Source organism: Microcebus murinus, chromosome 8, assembly GCF_040939455.1.
Source record: "Microcebus murinus isolate Inina chromosome 8, M.murinus_Inina_mat1.0, whole genome shotgun sequence".
Classification (NCBI taxonomy): Eukaryota; Metazoa; Chordata; class Mammalia; order Primates; family Cheirogaleidae; genus Microcebus; species Microcebus murinus.
The window spans coordinates 101651750-101670801 of record NC_134111.1 but is presented as its reverse complement, the minus strand read 5'-3'; the positions used below and the strand labels follow the sequence as shown (position 1 = coordinate 101670801).

Genomic DNA, 19052 nt, shown 5'->3' with positions numbered 1-19052 from the left:
GAGTTGAGGGCAATTTTGGAAATAAAACCTAAGGGAGAATCCCGTCCACATGGCTCTCTGCACACTCCCTAAAATCAGTGCTTCCCATGCTTTTCAACTAAGGCTTTTTAGTTTTCATTCTCCTCGCCACTCTCCCTGGATTGTGAGCCCATGTGAGGGTGGGGAGCTTCTGTCCTGCTCCACACCACATGCCCAGGGCCGGGCTGCCCGGGGATAGTCACGTGGGGTGTCTCTGCTGAGTCAGCTCTCTCAGGCCCCTCACCCCTGCACCTTGGCGCCCCGGGACACCCACTGTCTCTCCTCTGGCCCAGCTCTCACCAGACCCCGGCTGCAAGCCCAGCCCCAGGTGCTTTGCTCATGGCCGTGTCCCCAGAACCAAGCGTTAATACCTGTTAAGGACTGAAGGTCTCCTGCAAGCTGACCCCGTGCTAATGGAGGCCGTGCCTGTTTTGTGCTCTGCTTTTCATGCCTGTGCACAGCCCCCATCCATCCTCACACTTACTCTGTTTTTCTTAAATTCAGATCAGCAGGTAACGTGGGGTGAGCTTTACAAAGCAGGAAAGGAGGTTGGCAGGCTCTTGCTTTGGGGGTTTATAAGAACTCAGTCGTTTTCCTTTGTTTCATGCCCCTGTTTAGACATTTTATGGGAATTTTTTCATTGGTCCCTGGTGGCTACCTAGAATATAAAGGACGCTGGGGCTTAGGACACACTACCCCAAGATATGGCACCATGGCATATTGAATATTTTGAGCTGAAAGAACGTGAGAAAACCGCAGAATCATAGGTCTCTGACTTTTCCCCACTCTCCTCCTTTAAAGCAGGTCCTAAAACTTAGGAAGGCTCTTTGACCTTCCCTGGAGCAGGTCACAACACCCTCGTGTGAGAGGCGGCCTTCTTATGTCCAGAAGACAGGGGCCTCCTCATCTCTGAGGTCGCAGGGACACAGAGAGGAGGCTGAACACACAGGCCGTGCTCAGCTTGTGACCGTTAGATTGTATCACGCTCCCTTTCCCTGCCCTATTTCTCCACAACCCTCCATTCTTCACTAAACCTACTATAAAAAATCACTCCAGTTTGTTTCTTCATTTCTTTACGAAGGTTCCTGAATCACGCAAACCCTCCATTAACTAAATCTGCACGCTCTTCTGTAACTCTGGCTTTTTTTTTATAGGGACCTCAGCCACGAGACTAAGATGGGTAGAGGAAAAGATATTTCCTCCTCTGCAGTAACAAGATTAGTTGAATAATTTATAAATATCAAGGAGCTCATCTCCATCCCAAATTGCAGAAGGCCATTTCCTGGAGCCAAGTGTACGCCTGTCTATGACATCCGCGTCAACCACGGACCCCGCTCCGCAACGACGGGCTCAGGAAAGGGTTTTGCAAGGATGGAAGACAGCCAGGTCTTCAAATGACTTGTGAACATCTATCAATTTGGGAAAAGCAGCCAAGTTCAGAGTGCAACCAAGAAGCCAGTTCTGACAGCTCCGTTTCCACTGCCGGAGCTCGGGGGCCCAGGAAGGCGCGGCGGGCCAGCCACGCGCCGAGCTCCCGGGCCGGATGCGGCTGCAGAAGTGAGAGGGCAGAAAATTTCATTTCAAATCGTTCGAGGCATCAAAGACAATGCTGGCCTGCTCAAGACTCCCTAAGCTTCACACGGCAGGTGAGCTAAGGACAGGCCAGCCCCGTGCACCTGCCCCTACCTGCGCCATTGAACTGGGGGCAGAAGGGCTCACCCTCCCCGGACAGGCCGGCACCAGGCCCTGGTGGGGGGAGGGGAGGCCCTGTCAGAGGATCAGCACATCCCGCTTGTTCAGGTGCTACCTGCTGCGGCAGGTGGCAGAATAGGGCCACACATTCTTCCACCTGGCTTGGAGGCCGCTCTTCCTCATCTTCCACCCCCTCCAATCACGGCAGGCCTGTGACTCGCTTTGACAGATAGGATGCAGCAGAAGTGACGTCACCTGACTTTGTGAACAACGCCTGGGGCAGGGCAGCTTCTGCCTTTTGCAGGAACCCAGCTGCTCTGCATGGAAACCCCTGCTGGGGGACACCGGGGCTCCCCACTGACAGACAGCCCAGCCAATGCCACGTATGAGACTACATGAGGACGGCAGGACCAGCCAGCCCCCAGCCCACTGGGTGCTCCTGGGAGTGGACGCCAGCCATTCAGCCATCCAGCCATCCCAGCCATCCCGCCATCCAGCCATCCCAGCCATCCCAGCCATCCAGCCATCCAGTCATCCCAGCCATCCAGCCATCCCAGCCATCCCAGCCATCCAGCCATCCCAGCCATCCAGCCATCCAGCCATCCCAGCCATCCAGCCATCCAGCCATCCCAGCCATCCAGCCATCCAGCCATCCAGCCATCCCAGCCATCCCACCATCCCAGCCATCCAGCCATCCCAGCCATCCCACCATCCCAGCCATCCAGTCATCCCAGCCATCCAGCCATCCAGCCATCCAACCATCCAGTCATCCCAGCCATCCAGCCATCCAGCCATCCAGTCATCCCAGCCATCCAGCCAGCCCAGCCATCCCGCCATCCCAGCCATCCAGTCATCCCAGCCATCCTACCCATCCAGCCATCCAGCCATCCAGTCATCCCAGCCATCCTACCCATACAGCCATCCAGCCATCTAGCCATCCCAGCCACCCAGCCATCCAGGCATCCAGCCATCCCAGCCATCCCACCCATCCAGCCATCCCAGCCATCCAGCCATCCCAGCCATCCAGCCATCCCAGCCATCCAGCCATCCTAGCCTGGCCCCAAACAAGGACAGGCCCTCAGAAGGGCCACTTTACGACTTTCCTAGGTTTGGCAGGGTCACCAGCAGGCCCCGAAATTGAGGGAGCTCCTTGGAGGCAGGGCCTTCAACTTCACAATCCGATCGCCCTGGGTGATGGGTACGAGCTGGTCACCCTAACTGGGGGGCCGGGACGCAGGACTCTCAGGCCTAAGATGGGAAGTCGGGGTGAACCAGGACAAGCTGGTCGCCCTAGGCCTAGGCACATGTGCCATCACAAGTCCCTTCCTGCATAAAAAAGTGTTAAAAATATTTCATGACCGAATTGGTATAAAAACAAATAGATTTATATATTTAAAAATTTTCTTTGGTTTGTTTTTTTCTAATGATTTTTAAAAGAAATTAAAAGACGTTCGAGTGCGCTAAGGCCCTGTGTGCCCGGGCACTCACCGTGCCAGCTGGAGCCGTGGGCCCGCAGCTGTGCCCGCCCCCAGACGGCTCCCTTGGCCTAGGTCTGGGGCTGGGGGCGAGGGGAACGGGCAAGCGCCCCTGTTGTCTTTTCTTTTGTGTCCAAACATCCAAATGAACAAAAGCAGGCCTCTCCCTCTTGCATGCCCGATGGGGTTGTGCATGTCTGCGGGCTGGGAAGACGGGCTGGGTGGCCGTGGGATCAGGCGTTAGGGACCCAAGCCTGGCTCGGGTTGCCACATGCCTGGAGGACAGCCAGGTGCCAGCTCCCATAGTTACAGCGTGGCGGCAGAGCCAAGGATGACAGAGTCCGGCTGACAACTGCTCCCAGAGCCAGGTGAGGAGAGTCGCTGGGTGGCCTGCACCCCCCATTTTGCCAGGGCTAAGGAGGTAAGTGACCACATGAGAGAGAACACACCGACACGTGGGCAGGTGACTCCTGCCGTCCTGAAGAAGGTGGGTGGCCAACAGGGAGGGCATGTGCGGCGGCCCCTCCTAACAGCGCCCCCAGCCGGGACGGGTGGTTCGAGGGAAGTCTCCCCTCTGGAGAGCAACTGATAGGCTGGTTAACGGATTGGACATATGTCCAATTTCTAAATTGGGATGATGTTTTATCAAGTAAAATAACTGTAAGATTTTTCTATTTTCTATTTCCCTGCGGGTGACCAGAAACCCTGCTGGAGTCTGGGTTCGAGTTTGCCAGAGAATAAATTTCATAGAAGCAATGAAAAGCAGCAACAAAGTCATTATTTGATACATGAATCCGGCTTGTTAAGCACACTATTTACATTATTATTATGTTTGTCCAAAAGTGATTCCCCCAAATAAAGGGTATCCCGGCAGACCTACGGCACTTCCTCATCTACTCTTTCCCTCAAGGGTGTCATCGCTGGCCTGACGCCGGACCTTTGCCCAGGTACAGGTGTGAGCCGTGAAATCCCCAGGAACTCCTCCCTGTTGAGATGGGACCGGGCCTCCCTCCCTGAGCTTAGTCGCTGCCGCGGCCCCAGGCACAGAGGGAAAAGCCACTCACAGCACACGGAGGACTCGGCGTTCTTCTCCTTGCAGCAGCACTTGAAGCACTTCTTCACCACCATGTAGAAGTAGGCGAAGACCACGAAGGGGAAGGGGATGTTGAGGCGGCTGCAGTACTCCTGCACCAGGAAGTACCGCTGGAACTTCCACACCTGGTCGTTGTTCTCCTGCACCGTGCCCACTGTGTAGCTGGCGAGAGGGGAGAGAAGGCCAAGGCTGAGCGTTTTGCGTGCCTCGCCATCGCATCGCCAGACACGCCGACACTGGCATGGAGCTATTGCTGCAATCTCGAAGTCCAGCCAGGGGAGAAGGACCTGCCCCGCTGAAGGGCCAGGACAATTCCGCACCAGGAGACCTGCAGCTCATGCTGGGCCCAGAGTCGGTCTGGCTTCGGGTATGGTTGTTTTTTTTAATCACAAAAAAAAATGTTCAATGAACTTTAAAATTATTTTTAGTTCAAGAGTTTTTCAAAGATTCTCTTTTTTCATTCACTGTTATTGTGTGAGATACAAAAAGCCCCCAGATGCTGACCCTCCTAGGAATGCTGTGCCCCTCACACATGCTTAATTGTGAACAGTCTGGGAAAAGGGTGTGTTAGCACTAATCAAGGGCCCTAAAAATGTCCATCCCTTTGGTACAGTGACTTTACTTCTGGAAATTTAACCTAAGAATAAGGGAGATACAGAGAAAAAAAAAATGTAAATGGATATAAACACGTGGCTGTTGCCCACAACACTATTGGTAACAGCCTCCCTGCCCCAAGGGAAAGGAACAACCTAAATGTTTAATGCAAAGAAAACTGTTATGGTTAATCAATATGATTTCATTATGCAGCCATTAAAAATTATGCTCATGAATAATTTTTATACTTTGGGAAAATGCTCACATATATGTTAAGTGAAAATAACTAGGCTCCGACTTGCACTTACAACATGGTCTCACTGTGCAAATCACAATGCACAGAGCAGCCCCGCGTGGCGATCCTCTCAGGCAGTCTTCATTGTTTCCGTGTGCTGGCCAAGCACTGTGCAATGACTATGAATTACTCACATAATTATAAAAATATATATTTTGGCCGGGCGCTGTGGCTCACGCCTGTAATCCTAGCTCTTGGGAGGCCGAGGCGGGCGGATTGCTCAAGGTCAGGAGTTCAAAACCAGCCTGAGCAAGAGCGAGACCCCGTCTCTACTATAAATAGAAAGAAATTAATTGGCCAACTGATATATATATAAAAAATTAGCCGGGCATGGTGGCGCATGCCTGTAGTCCCAGCTACCCGGGAGGCTGAGGCAGAAGGATCACTCGAGCCCAGGAGTTTGAGGTTGCTGTGAGCTAGGCTGACGCCACGGCACTCACTCTAGCCTGGGCAACAAAGCGAGACTCTGTCTCAAAAAAAAAAAAAAAAAAAAAAAAAATATATATATATATATATATATATATATATATATATATATTGTGTCCTACCCCAAAACTGATTATTTCAATGATTTTTTTCAGTTACAAATGAAACCCAAACTATAAAATAGGCTAACACTCATTATATAACAGACACCGTTCTAAGCAGTCTGCTTAAATTAATTGGTTTAATCTACAAGCAACTCTGTGCAGTTAAGTCCTATTACCACCTACAGTTAGCAGATCAGGAAGTTGAGGTGCAGCTCGGGTAAGCTGCCTGAGTCCCTCAACCAGAAGGTGTTGAAGCTGGGACATGGACCCTGCCATCTGGCCCAGCGTCCCTCGGCTTCACCACGACACAATACCACCTCACAGAGCACAGCGTGAAAGGTTTTAAGCAATGCTCTATTTCAGAAGGATTTCATAGGACTACTTCCCAGCTTAGCATCTTAGATAACTAAACGGAGCACTTTACAATTTGTAAAGTTCAACCATCCAAAGACACCTTTATTGCTAATATCAAATCATGCCTTCAAGAGCCAAAGAAGCAGTAGTGAGCCATTTGAAATCTATGCACAAATCCTGAATGGGAGAGCACTGCATTCTCCAAATCCTGGGTAATGTCTTCAAAGGCCAAACCTCAGTGAAGAGAACAGGCAGAGAAACTGTTTACAGCTGTTGCGAGACCTCATTCTTGCACCCTACCTCATTCTTGCACCCTACCTCATTCTTGCACCCTACCTCATTCTTGCACCCTACCTCATTCTTGCACCCTACCTCATTCTTGCACCCTACCTCATTCTTGCACCCTACCTCATTCTTGCACCGTGGTACATTGCAGTCTAAGACTTAAATATCTTAAGCTAAGAAAAGATCATATACCTACTTAAAACACTAACCTACACAGATAATGGTTATGGCTTTGCTAACAAGTTTAACTTTGCTTGTAAGCAAAGTGTTCAATGGTGCATGGAATGCCTCTGGGGTGTAGACCCACCCCTGGTGTAGACCACGTCCTGGATTCTGAGGAAGGCAGACCTTTGCAGCAAGTGCCTCTCCAACAGGGAGAGGTCTCCAAAGGGAAGGGACCCATGTTTATTAAACATTTATTATGCATAAGCTCCTATTCTCGGCATGTAAAGTGGTTACTGATGGATCCTCTCGGCAATCCTGAATGGTAGATTTTTTCAAGAGAAAAACAGGCAGGGCTGTGACGCACTCCAGTGAAGCAAACTGAATCGAGCAGTCAGCCCGGGGTTTCTTCCGAATGTAGGTCAGGCTGCACTGAGACTGATGCCACGCACCGTGACCCACCCTCCTGCCTGCAAAGGGGACTGCACCCCTCTGCCGCTGCCATGACACAGGACAACAACACCCTAGATTGACAAAGTCCGGAATAACCATCCCGATTCAAATCATTGTCCCTAGAAGTAACATAACCTTTTACATATCTAATCAAAAATGGATTATACTCACTGCCCCAAAATCACACACACAAAAAAGCAACTGTATCCATTCTAGTGCATCAAATGTTGCTTTCTGAGGTTCTATCCAAAAGGAAGTAATAAGTCCTATTGGAAAAAGGAATATTTAGGATTCTTAGAGCAGGGGAAAGGCAGGCGTGACTCCTTCCCTTCCTCGGAGAGCTCAGAGTGGAACTGCAGCCGAGAAGGGTTGCAGAGGAGGAGATTTGCTCTGTGGCTGAACTGCTCACTCAGAGTCAGGGAAAAACGGCTCATAACTCCCAGATCATCTGGAATAAGGAATGGCAAAGTGCCGCTCAGGGGCCAAATCCAACCTCCCCACCTGTTTCTGTACAGCCTGCGAGCTGAGAATGGCGTTCACAAGGCAGAGAGGAGCAGACAGGTGCAGCATTGCAGACACGCGTCTTTCGGTGCATGTGGCCCAAATCGCAGCCCCGGCTGCCCCCCCCAAAAGTCTGTGTTGAGGCCAGTACCCATCAACAAGGCTTCGCATTTGTATCATTCTCCGTTTCAAAGGGCTCTGCCTTGCATGTTAGCATTTCACGTGTTCTCAGGACAGCCCCGTTGACTACGGGACCCTCCAGTTGGAACAGCAGCTCCCGCTGTACTCGGGGCAGGGTGGATCCGGGAGCAGCATTCCTTTCCCAGACAAACAGTCAAAATCCTTAAGCACACCCCAGGGGGCAGAGGGGAGCTGGCTGATAAGTGGACGTTAATACCCCAAAGCCCCTTTGCATGTAGAACGCTGAGGTCTATTTATACACTGAGGTCCACCTTCCCCGCAGGGCAGCAGCTTCCAAAATGTTCTTTTTCTCTCAAGTGAATTCTGGACTCAGCGAAGTAGACGTGAGTGTTCTGGGGGGTGGGGGGTGGGGCTCACAATTGAGCATTGCCTCAAACTGCTTTGCTAAAATAATTTTTATATTCTTCAGACACTGTTTTCAAATTCTGTAGCTGGGAGACTGAGCTATGCAGAGAAAGGATTTCTGGTGCCAGCACCAAAGCAGCGGAGCGGCTTAGAGACCGTCTCTCGTGCCAGGGTCTCACCTGCCCCAATTCAGATGGTTCCCCAAGCCTCCCTGCCCACTGCTGACAACCTGGTGGCTCCCCTGAGAGAATTCTGCAATTGCTGCATCTCCAGTGATGTCTTGTGCCCTCAGGGTCCTGTCCCAGGCAAATGCCCAGCTGTCTAGAGATCAGCAGTGGCAGCCACGGTCCATCTCCTAGAACCAGCCAAGTGCCCTCAGTGGAGCGGGAGAGGAGGCGGGGCCAGAAGCCCCCACGGAGGGACAAAACTCCAGAAGTTCACTGAGATTGGAGATGTTACTAAGAAATAACAGACGTCCAGAATTCAGATAGCTTTGTACATAAATGAAATCCACAAGTATGTTAAAAGAATAATGTTCCGTGACCACAGACTAGAAGGATGACTAAATATTAAGAACATTTATATAATTCATCATTTGTATAATTCATCATAATACTAGATCAAAAGGAAAAAATATCATTTCAATAGTTGCTAGAAAGTCTTCTGGCAACATTCAACATCCTTTTCTCATTAGGAAAAAAAAAAAAAGAGAAGAAGGGAACTTAATAAACCAAAAACAGGAGGAACCTTCTGTGACATGATAAAAAGAAAAAGGAAAAAACAGAGAATTCAGTAGGGAGACTTGTTCCAAAATAAATAGGAAAAACCTTAAAATCCTTCCTACATATCAAAAAGTAGTCACTGAGAAAAACATAAGAGAAATAGTATCTCTCTCACAGCTACAAATGGCTGGAAATAAAGGAACAAGAAATCTGCCAGACCTATGTAAAACAAACCGTAAAACTTCACTGAAAAATTACATATATTTGAATAAATGAAGATCGTACTATTTTTTTCTGGGAGGTAAGATGCCAACTTTCCCTACATGTTTCTATAAAGTTAACATCATCACATAAAATTCACAAGACTTTTTTTTTGGAAGAAGAAAGAGGAAAGGATTCACAAGATGAGACTTGGGCTGCTCTGACAGTTAAATACACAAGAAAAGCCAGGAAAGTTTTGAATAAGAATAATGAGGAGGGGCTTGTACAACAGATGTTAAAATGATTTAAAAAAAAAAAAAACCCTCAGTAATCAAAGCCATTTGGTAGTAAAAACCGAAACAGAAAGACCGATCAACAGAACAGAATGCAAAGTCTGCAAAAAATTCACAAAGAAAAAGTCGACGCTAAAACAACGAAAGAATTTCACAGTGAAATGCAATACAAGAAACTTGTCAGCTAGATTTCTATCAGGTGAGCACCTCCTCCAAACTTTTCCCAGATTGCAGACATTTTCCTTTGTCACTCCTCCCCGCACGCCAGCAATATCTAGGCAGTACTGCTCCGTGGCCAGGGGTGACCCTGACATTTTGTCTCTCCCGATGCCCCAGCATGTATGTCTGACACCTCCTGCTTCCCCTCCCATGCTGCCACATCAAAAGAGCAGGGACAACGCCAACAGCAGCCAACAGCAAGAGACAACCAGCTAGTTCATTGCACTGATTTTTGAAGCAACAATTCAAGTTAGTTCATTGCTAACAGAATACCACAATTAAGATAGAGCCATACACCTGAGTGAAGACCCATGCGTTCTCCCTTCACCTTTACGAAAATGTCCAAAATCCTTAATATGCCATAAGAGACTCTCCAGGTCCCAGCCCTTGCATCCCTCTTTACCCTCCTTGGCAGCTGATCCCTGCCCTATATCCCTGCCCCTCCCTCTCCCACCTGTGCTCCAGGTTCTGGGTGCAGGGTCCTGAGCAAAGGTCACCTCCATGTGGTGGCTGCTGCAGTTCCTAGGTCCACCTCCAACACCGTCTCACAATTAATAGCTCCCTCCTCTGGAACGAGCCTGTCCACGCTGCTTACGTTCCATTCCATTCCATTATATTTAATATGTTTACATGTCATCTCTTCCCTTAGCAGCAGGAACTTAACCTCTCTCTGCCTCCAACTCCTTATTTGTGAAATGGTAGTAAGCCCACACCTACACAAAAGAAGATTAATAATTAAAGGAGGTAGCGCACGAAAAGCACCGGGACCCGCGCCCCGCGTGGGAAAGCGCTGAGGGACCCTAGCCATTGTCGTCACCACGGCTACCTGATCTCTTCTTCTCATCCTCTGCGCCCCGTTAGGACAGCCTGCCTTGGACCACTGAAGCAGCACCCACTCTCCAGTGTGCACCAGGTGATTCTTTTCTTCTACTTTTCTGCATATTTGTAATAAACACATTATTCCTTTTTTTTTTTATTTCGGCATATTATGGGGGTACAGATTTTAAGGTTTCAATAAATGCCCATTTCCTCCCCTCCCCCCAAAAGTCTGAGTCTCCATCATGACCATCCCCTAATTTTATTCTTAGAAATTGTTCCACATAGGGCATATTTGGTGAGTCCTTTCCATAACTGCGCAGGGGAGGCATCTTCAGGACGCAGAGCTTGTAGGCGCCACAGCTCCCGAGACGACGACCCGGAGTCACTTACTGACTTTAAATTCGCTCCGTGCCTCTGATAAGCCACACAGGGCCTGGGATCGATGATTCTGATGTAGGATAATCTCGGATGTTCACAGCCATTTCCTCCCGCTGTCCAATACCATCTAGAGAGCTCTCCAGCTCGCCTCCAGAAGTCCCACGGGGACATTTACGTTGCAGTTAATAAGGCTGTCGTTGTGTATGGTTAAGCTCTTAAATGAATATTTTGATGTGGGGCCAGGCCGGGGTCACAGCCCAGGGCCATCTGCTCACAGAGTAAGCCCTGAACAACAAGGAACAACGACCAGAAGCGTTCATCTGAGGATCTCACCCGAGAATCACGACGGGGTGTCCTCCGCTGCTCTCAAGTGCCCAGACAGGGATCAGCACGGAAGAGGCCTCTGGCTTAAGCCAGGACTAATCCAGGAGGCTCCCCAAGGGCAGGGATGTCCCCTAGTTGTCACACTTTAGCAACAAATGTGGCAGCAGTGGGGTCTGGTGCGATGGCTCAGGGCTTGTGGGGAAGAGACCTGAGTTACCGGTCAGGACTGCAGACGCCGAGCCACTGGCCTCGTCCCTCCTTAACCTGGGAACAGCGGGTGGGGCTCCCGTCCCCCTCAACTCCCGTTTCCATCATTCCTTGATGGGAATGCAAGTCATGGATGACAAAAGTGATGAGGTCCTCGTGACGGCTTCTGTGAACGGCTCAGAGCACCAAGATTCCTCACTGAGACTCTCCGAGTTAGTGGCACTCAGAGGTCACGGCGTTCGGAGCCGTTGGCCTTGGTGTTAGTTCCCCAGACACCTGCAGCGGCTGTTTCCTGCAGGGCTGCCCGGCGCTGGCGGGACAGCTCAGCGCCGCAAAGACCCAAGCCTGCCCGTTTCCTCCTTGCCTCTACCTCAGGTTTGGGGATCCGTCTGCTCTCCCTCCCCTCTCGTGGATGCATGAGGGCCCATTTCCTGCTTGTCCTCTCTGCCAGCTCAGACACTGGGCCCCTCTGACGTTGGGACGTCACTTGGACAAATGACAATCATGACATTGTCTGGCTGCCTATGAGTCAGGAAGGCCCTGGACTCCCCAGTCCCTCCCTGGCCGCCAGTTAGGGGCGGTGAGGGAGAAGGTTGCACGTTCCCTCTTTAAGGCCACACAACACTAACGGCCACAGGATCTCTGTGGCCCAGCACCCGGCACAGAGCAGACATTACCCATTTACATGGCAAACCCCTTGCTGGCCTGTTATTCGGCGTTGACGCGTCTCAGTGTATGATAATACGACACCCCAGGAACTAAGCTTGTAACTGATAACTGAAAAATGAACTAAACATGGGTAAGAACCTGTTCTCTCCACTCATGGAACAAACCCATGAAATGCCAGATGCAGAAGTTACGGGCACAATCTCCATGCTCCAGAGTTTACTGTGCAAGAGCAGAGCACCGTACGGCCCAAGGAGTCCCTGCACAGGCTGGGAGGCCCTCAGGGGACACTCCGGCAAAGGACCGCGAGTAGCTGCATAAAGAGCAAGCGAGCACCTGGCAGGAGAAGGTCGGGATGGAACAGGGAATCCAGACAGAACGCACACACGCAAAAGCATCAGCCGTGACCAGTGACCCTGTTCAAAGACAAACACGTGGGTACCTGCCAGGGGAGGGTAGCAGGGGAGGATCCTGGAGCTGTGTTCAGAGGCCAGGTCACGGATGGCCTTGGGAAGCCAAGGAGCCTGAAATTTACCCTGAAAGCTGTGGGGAAATACTACAACCCTTCCAGAATGTTAAGCAGAACAATGACATTTTAGAAACATCCCTGTGGCCACAGTGTAGAGGGTGGGCCGGAGGAGGACATCTCTGGACACCGGGAGACCAGATGGCTGCCCACTGCTCTGTCCTTTGATGTGTGACGTCCCCAGAGCAATAAGCCCCACCCAGACCCGCCCAAGGGGAGGCCACTGACCCACAAAGGCAGGTGCCCCTCTTCTGCAGGCCCGTGCACCTTGGAATCTCAGCGCAATATGTGATCATTGTAACAAGTGACATATACACTTGATTTTTTAAGTTCTTGTTATTTATTGTTAGAAAACATAATTATACCATAAAATTAGTCTGCAATTTGTTTTTTATATTTTAAAAAACCATCCTTCCAAGTCACTAACCATAGATGTAATTTTGTCTTTTTAAAAGCTGCATAATTCCATAGTATGGATATTATACACTTTATTTGACCAGGCCCCTATGACAGACATCGAACAAGGTCCAGTGGATATCTCTGTGCATATATCTTTAGCATGGATTCCCAGATGTGGGCGTCAGGTCAAAGGTCTGTGTGTTATCCCTTTTACTAGCTGTTTTCAACTACTTTGCAAAGAACGAAAGGCAATCCCGTTCCCAGTGGCAATGTCCACTCCCAGCGTCCCAAAGCTGGAGGCTCCCCTGCGCCGTCCTTCACCTGATGGCTCAAAACCAGCATCTCTTGCTTTAATCTGGATTTTCCCACCCACAAGGTTGAGTGCCGTCACATAGATTTATTGGCCATTTGACTTTTCCTTCTCTGGATTGCCTGTTTGTTTTCTCTGACAGTTTTTCAGTGGAGTTGTCTTTCTCTTATAAATTTGCAGAAATTCTTTCTGTATTGGGAGTTAAAAGCCTTTGTTCATCATAAGCATCAGAGACATTTCCCCGACCTATCATTTGTTGTTCGACTTCCTTTGAGGTATCTTTGACCTTTAAAAAGTGCCTTACAAAATCAAATGGGTTTATCTTCTCAGTCCTGGCTTCTGCATTTCTGCTTTTAACTCAAAAGTCCTCTTCCACCCCAAAGTTTAACAAATAATGCATTAAATTTGCATATTTGTTTGTTAATTGTCTGTCAGACAGTGCTGGGATTCGTGTCCGTAAAATGACCATCTACCCTAAAGGAGCAGCGTGAAACCAAACTCCAACCGAAACTACCACATAGGACTTTTAGAAACCCCCCTAAGAAACATGGAGCGGAAAGGGAAAACATTATTTTCCAAATATCTTAAGGAGAATTTCCCAAACAAATATTTTAGAGTCACTGTATCATTATTCCTCAACCTTGCTGGACATGGGCCCTGAAGGGGAGTCGCCTCTCCAACTCTGCCCTTTGTATTTTGATTTCAACAGAAATTTTTAAAACACCAACTAAAGACTGATTTGAAGTCCTAGAATCCGTGTCACTGAACCCCATAAAAATCAAAGTATCCTGGAGGTGAGCCGAACTGCACTTAAGTCACCAGCGGGCCGGCATCACGGCAGTCTGCGGAGACTGCTACACGGACGCCACGTGCACAGTCCGGTTTCACCGGAGGTCGCCATAGCTGCTGGTCTTTGGTGTCAAATAAACTTAAGGCACAGCTATAGGGACACACATATTTTTAATATGGTCCCTTTAAGGCCACCAGCCCCTGCAGACCACCAATCCCCTCCAGACCTCGAACATAAAATCCTTAAGGGTGGACGTTGGCTGCTCAGCCCCAGCACCTCCAGCCCCGCCTGGCGGGGGGCCTGGCACGGGTGGGCACCTGGCGGCCACGTGGCGGAGCACATACCCAAACATGGCGACGAGCAGGTTGACCAGCAGGATGTTGGTGGACAGCATGTAGATGCACACCAGCGGGATGGTGATCCACTCGGGGAAGCGGGGCAGGTTGTGCTCGTCCAGCTCCACGCACAGGGGTTTGGACTCGTTCCCGGTGAAGGTGCAGTGGGAAAAGTCGTACGTGGTTCCTGAGGACATAGGAACCAAGAGGCAAAGTGAGGACCCTCTGGAGGGGCGAGGGCGAGGACACCCCTGGGGCCGCAAGATGATGCTCGTGGAATGTCGCAGGCACTTCGTCCAAACAAGGTACAAGCCTTAGAACCACCTGTTCATCCACTCAACACGTGTTTACCCAGCAGCTACCATGAACCAGGGGCTTTGCTAAGATCAGGATCAAAGGAAGGGCAAAGTCGACATGTTCTTTGCCTTCAGGAAGCTTCCAGCCTCTTTAGGTAGACAGATAGTTATCTACCTATTAACCACACCAGTTTAAAGTTTCAGCTCGTGAGAAGTGCTGAAAAGGACATGCACAAGGTGCTATGTGGGTGTAAACTGAGGCAGCTCATTAAGGAATAGCTTTCCCAAGAAAGAAGGGTCTCTGGACTGAGAGCAGAGGATGAGCAGGAGCAAAGCACATGACCTAATGAGGAGGGTGAGTGGCATGTGCAAAGGCCCTGTGGTCGGGGCAGGGGGAACATCCATGGGAATGAGAGAATGAGCTGTGCAGGGACTAGACATGTCGTTTTTTTACCTTTACACTGAAAAAAAAAAAATGATGAGTAGCCATTAGACTGTTTTAAACAGAAAGACAACACATCAGATTTTCTTTATCGAGCAGCCAGTGGCGAGGACGGCTTGGGGTGGGGTGGCAGTGGGACGAGAGAAAGCAGCTGTAGTTCAAAAACATTCAGGAGATGAAACGAAACTAGCTGAGGAACTGGATATGGGGGTGACATCAGAGGAAGTGTCAAGGATGACATTGAGGCCTCTGACGGGCACAAGAGCATGAACGGTGGTGACAGGCCCTTCTGCGGGGGCTGTGGGGGAAGTCCGTGTCTGGACGGGAGTGCCCAGATTTCTCTGGGTACAGAGGCACGTCTGAGCAATCTCAGAGGAGAAGGCTGTGGACATAAATGTGCGGCCTCTGGAGTGGCTTAGGCCAGAGATCGTCACCTGAGCGTGTGCGAGGCTGTGCCAGTCAGCGGTGCCCTGCGGGGAGCGGGTGTGTGCCGGTCAGCGGGTGCCCTGCGGGGAGCGGGTGTGTGCCGGTCAGCGGGTGCCCTGCGGGGAGCGGGTGTGTGCCGGTCAGCGGGTGCCCTGCGGGGAGCGGGTGTGTGCCGGTCAGCGGGTGCCCTGCGGGGAGCGGGTGTGTGCCGGTCAGCGGGTGCCCTGCGGGGAGCGGGTGTGTGCCGGTCAGCGGGTGCCCTGCGGGGAGCGGGCGTGTGCCGGTCAGCGGGTGCCCTGAGGGGAGCGGGCGTGTGCCGGTCAGCGGGTGCCCTGCGGGGAGCGGGCGCTGTGCGGGTTTGGCCCACGATGGAACTGAGAGGCAGCAGGGTGGAGTCGCCTCCCAAGGATCCACAGCAAGTTGGTGGCGAACCTCTGTCTGAACCCCGCCTGCCACTTCCAGTCAGGGCCGCGGGTGCTGCTCCCCTCGGGGGGCTAACCCACTGACGTCATGAGGACAGGATGCACCTGCTCGTGCGCAATGGCAAGCACGGTGTGCAGAGCGAGGACTCTGAGCACAAGGTGCCCTCCCTCGCTGTGTGGGAAGGAGCTGCCCCCCAGACGTTGGGAGAGCTTCAGCAGAAGGGGCCGGAGAGACTGCTTGGGGCCAAGAGGCTCCCAGAGAAAAGGACGGGGACTGCGGTCCCACCACAGGGGCAGGCACTGGATCAAGGACGCCACCAGGATCATTCGATCGTGGCAGGATAGGAAATGACGAGCCAAGGCTACCGTTGTGGGCATCCTCAAGATGCTCTAGCCAGCTCCTTCAGAACATGCCCGATTTGCATAAGCCCACACTCTCCCTACGCAAACCGGGCCAGCGCCACCGCCAGCCTGCCTCCAAACCGGCCGGCCGTGGGCTGATGTTGGAAGCTGAAATTCCAGGTTCCAACGTGAAGTCTTCGGCATTGCTCTTTTTGAAAGAAAGGGGTGCCCGGTGACTCTGTTATATAGGAGAGCAAAACTCGCAGCACCATTTCTAAACTAGGGAGTCTTGCTGCTTTCAATTCCCAGCTAGCTACTGAAAATAAGAGAAACACTATTTTTTAAAAGGTTTAAAAATTGAAATGTTGGGCACACGTCTGCGAGGCTGGTATCATTTGCTTAGGGGAAAACGAAAGGTTTTGAGGGATGAGTTTTCCAACCACGGTGTTGGATCTGATCCAATCTGAAGATGCCTTGTGAGGGTCAGCCCTGGCGGTGGGTTCAGGAAGCAACTCCCCCGCCCAGCTGTCTCCACTTGAGCCGAGTCAGGCTTACCATCCACGTCGCTGGGCACCTGGCCGAACATGGCCAGGTAGGGCTCATAGATGACCGAGCGGAATATCCACCTCCAGCGATGCTCGTTTTGCCTGAGGATCCCTTGCCTGGCCACGCCAAAGGCCACCATCCACACCGCGAAGAGGAACAGGAAGAAGAACACGTCGATCAACTGCCAACAGAGGACATCAGAACGGAGTCAGGACCGCACCCACGGTCGCCTGGTCTACTCGGCCTGGCCACTCTCGATGGACCACGGAGAAGGGCAGAGGTTCCAGGGCCTGGACCGTCTAAGTCACCCAGAGTTCACATGCTGATTTGCAAAAACAGCCGTCACCATCTTTGGGTCTGGGCTCATCTGTTTTCCAGAATGAAAACCGACCGATGCATTTGTGCTTGCTGGAGTCCAACCAGCTCAGCAGCAGCAGGTTTCTGAGATCCCGGCTCAACAACAAAGGAGGGACCTCAGACTGGGAGGACCCCTCTGTCTCTACACCCCCTCATGCACAAGGCGCATTACTCAGGCAGTGCTTGACCTAAAAGCCCTGGCTGGGCCACTGCACAATCTATACGTGTCCCCAAACTGCACATGCACCCCATACATTTGCACACATAACAAAATTTTTAATTAAGAAAAAAACCTGATACAACCTGAAAAAAAATGTTCGTATTCTTTAAATCTCCAAATTATTTTTATAGTTTTGTTTGTTTTTTCTTTTTTAGGAAAATAAAAATCATCCTATGAAACAAGAATGAAGAGTTTAATTTTTTAAAAAATTTTTGCACACATAGCATGACTTCATGGTGACTGGATGCCTCAGATATGCTTTGAATTAAAACCGCAAACTCAAAGAACCTCAGCATTGGAAAGAAACTTCCAGATGAGCTAATCTAAACGCCATCTGATTTAAAGGTGGAAACAGCGGAGGTTCAGATCATCTGGAAAACAAACTTAGGGAAGCACCACCAGTGTGTCATTCTGTCTGTTGTACGTACAAAACAAGTCTGGCATCGCCTGTCCCTGTATCTACGTTACACGGTGACACGATTCAGGTTCCAGCCCTCACAGTGTGCCTGGCTCACTGCTTGTCTCTAAATATATCAACCTCTCTGGACTCAACTGTCCACATCTATAAAATTGGCATAAAAGTCCTTCCCCATCCTACACTCTTAGCAAATTGTTAAGACTCAAATGAAAGCACATTGTAAAGTGAAAAATCTAAATAAGCACAGTGTTATTTGCTAGCCATGCACTGAATGACACTATTTGCTCCTAACAACCATCTTTTGTTAAATTTTAACCCTGGAGAAGGCCCTGATGAAACACATGAAAGAGTAAACCTCACTGATTGTGAAATGCAATGGGCACTCTAGGGACAAAATCCCGCCTGTCAACGATTAAAGAAACTCTGGGGACAGCAAGAAACATGATGACGACCAGCGTTCTTGACTCTTACCATCCTCTGCAGCATTATGATCTTGGGTCCCAAGTTTCTGCTTACGGTGAAAATGTGGATCAGCCTTAGGGTGAAGATAATGTAATCCAGGCAGAAAATGACTCGCCCAGAATACAGAGAGCTTTTGTTAGAACTGTGGAGCCTGTGGGGAAGAGGGGGAGGGTTTGTAGATATGGGCAACACATTTCAAAGTTGGGTTTCTACAAATAACCAGATGTCAAGAACAGCCAAGAGCTTGGAGGTCAGGCGAGTGGAAACCGGTCAGGGACACCACCCCCCCACAGGCCATGGTCCTCTGCCCCTGAGGGCTCAGGTAGAGGCAAGGACAAGAGAGGACACTGAAGGTAAGGACATCACACCAGACAGAGCTCTCAGAGGTCTCTGCCCTCATTTGTCCTCGTCCTCAAACACCACTGCGGGGACCCAATCACATCGCCTCTGCCCGTCTTGGCTCCCAGGCTCACGTGGTGATGCCAGTTCCAAACCTACCCTCCCAGCCATTTGCGACTTGTCCTTTCCTTTTCCCCCGATGAAACCTACCTACCTTGTTCACGCCGGACCATTCGATTAGCTAACCACCTGCTAATGGGGGCACTGAAAGCCATATGTGCTTTTTAACTAGAATGATCTAGAAATCATGTCCAGCCAACAGTGGTTCATATGCTGGGCACTTTCACTCAGGAAGAAAGGGAGGTTATTTGAGGAGGAAGTGGAGTCCTTACCCTTCTAATTGGAGGGAGAGCACTCATTGTAAACCATCTCATTCTTTCCAGGTGCACATATGAACAGTTAAAGGGTGTTAAACAGTTAAAGTCACGCCCTTTGAAAGTACAGCTCAAACACAGCGGCCACCTTTATCTTAAGGCTAGCTGGGGAAGCCAGGCCTGGAGGAATGCAGGCGCAGGCAGCTCCGGCCACTGGTTGG

At 50.5% G+C, this 19052-nt stretch overlaps 1 protein-coding gene across 4 annotated transcripts in view; it reads right to left on the bottom strand.

The window, feature by feature from the left end:
- The window catches only part of TRPM8 (transient receptor potential cation channel subfamily M member 8), a 65827-nt gene that overhangs the window by 13567 nt on the left and 33208 nt on the right, over positions 1-19052 (bottom strand). For all 4 annotated transcript variants that reach the window (XM_076006070.1, XM_076006068.1, XM_076006067.1 and 1 more), the window contains 4 exons: positions 18128-18269; positions 16671-16842; positions 14197-14374; positions 4250-4440 (listed from right to left, as the gene is read on the bottom strand). In XM_076006070.1, the coding sequence (XP_075862185.1) occupies positions 4250-4440; positions 14197-14374; positions 16671-16842; positions 18128-18269 (683 nt within the window). The remainder of the gene's footprint in view (positions 1-4249; positions 4441-14196; positions 14375-16670; positions 16843-18127; positions 18270-19052) is intronic.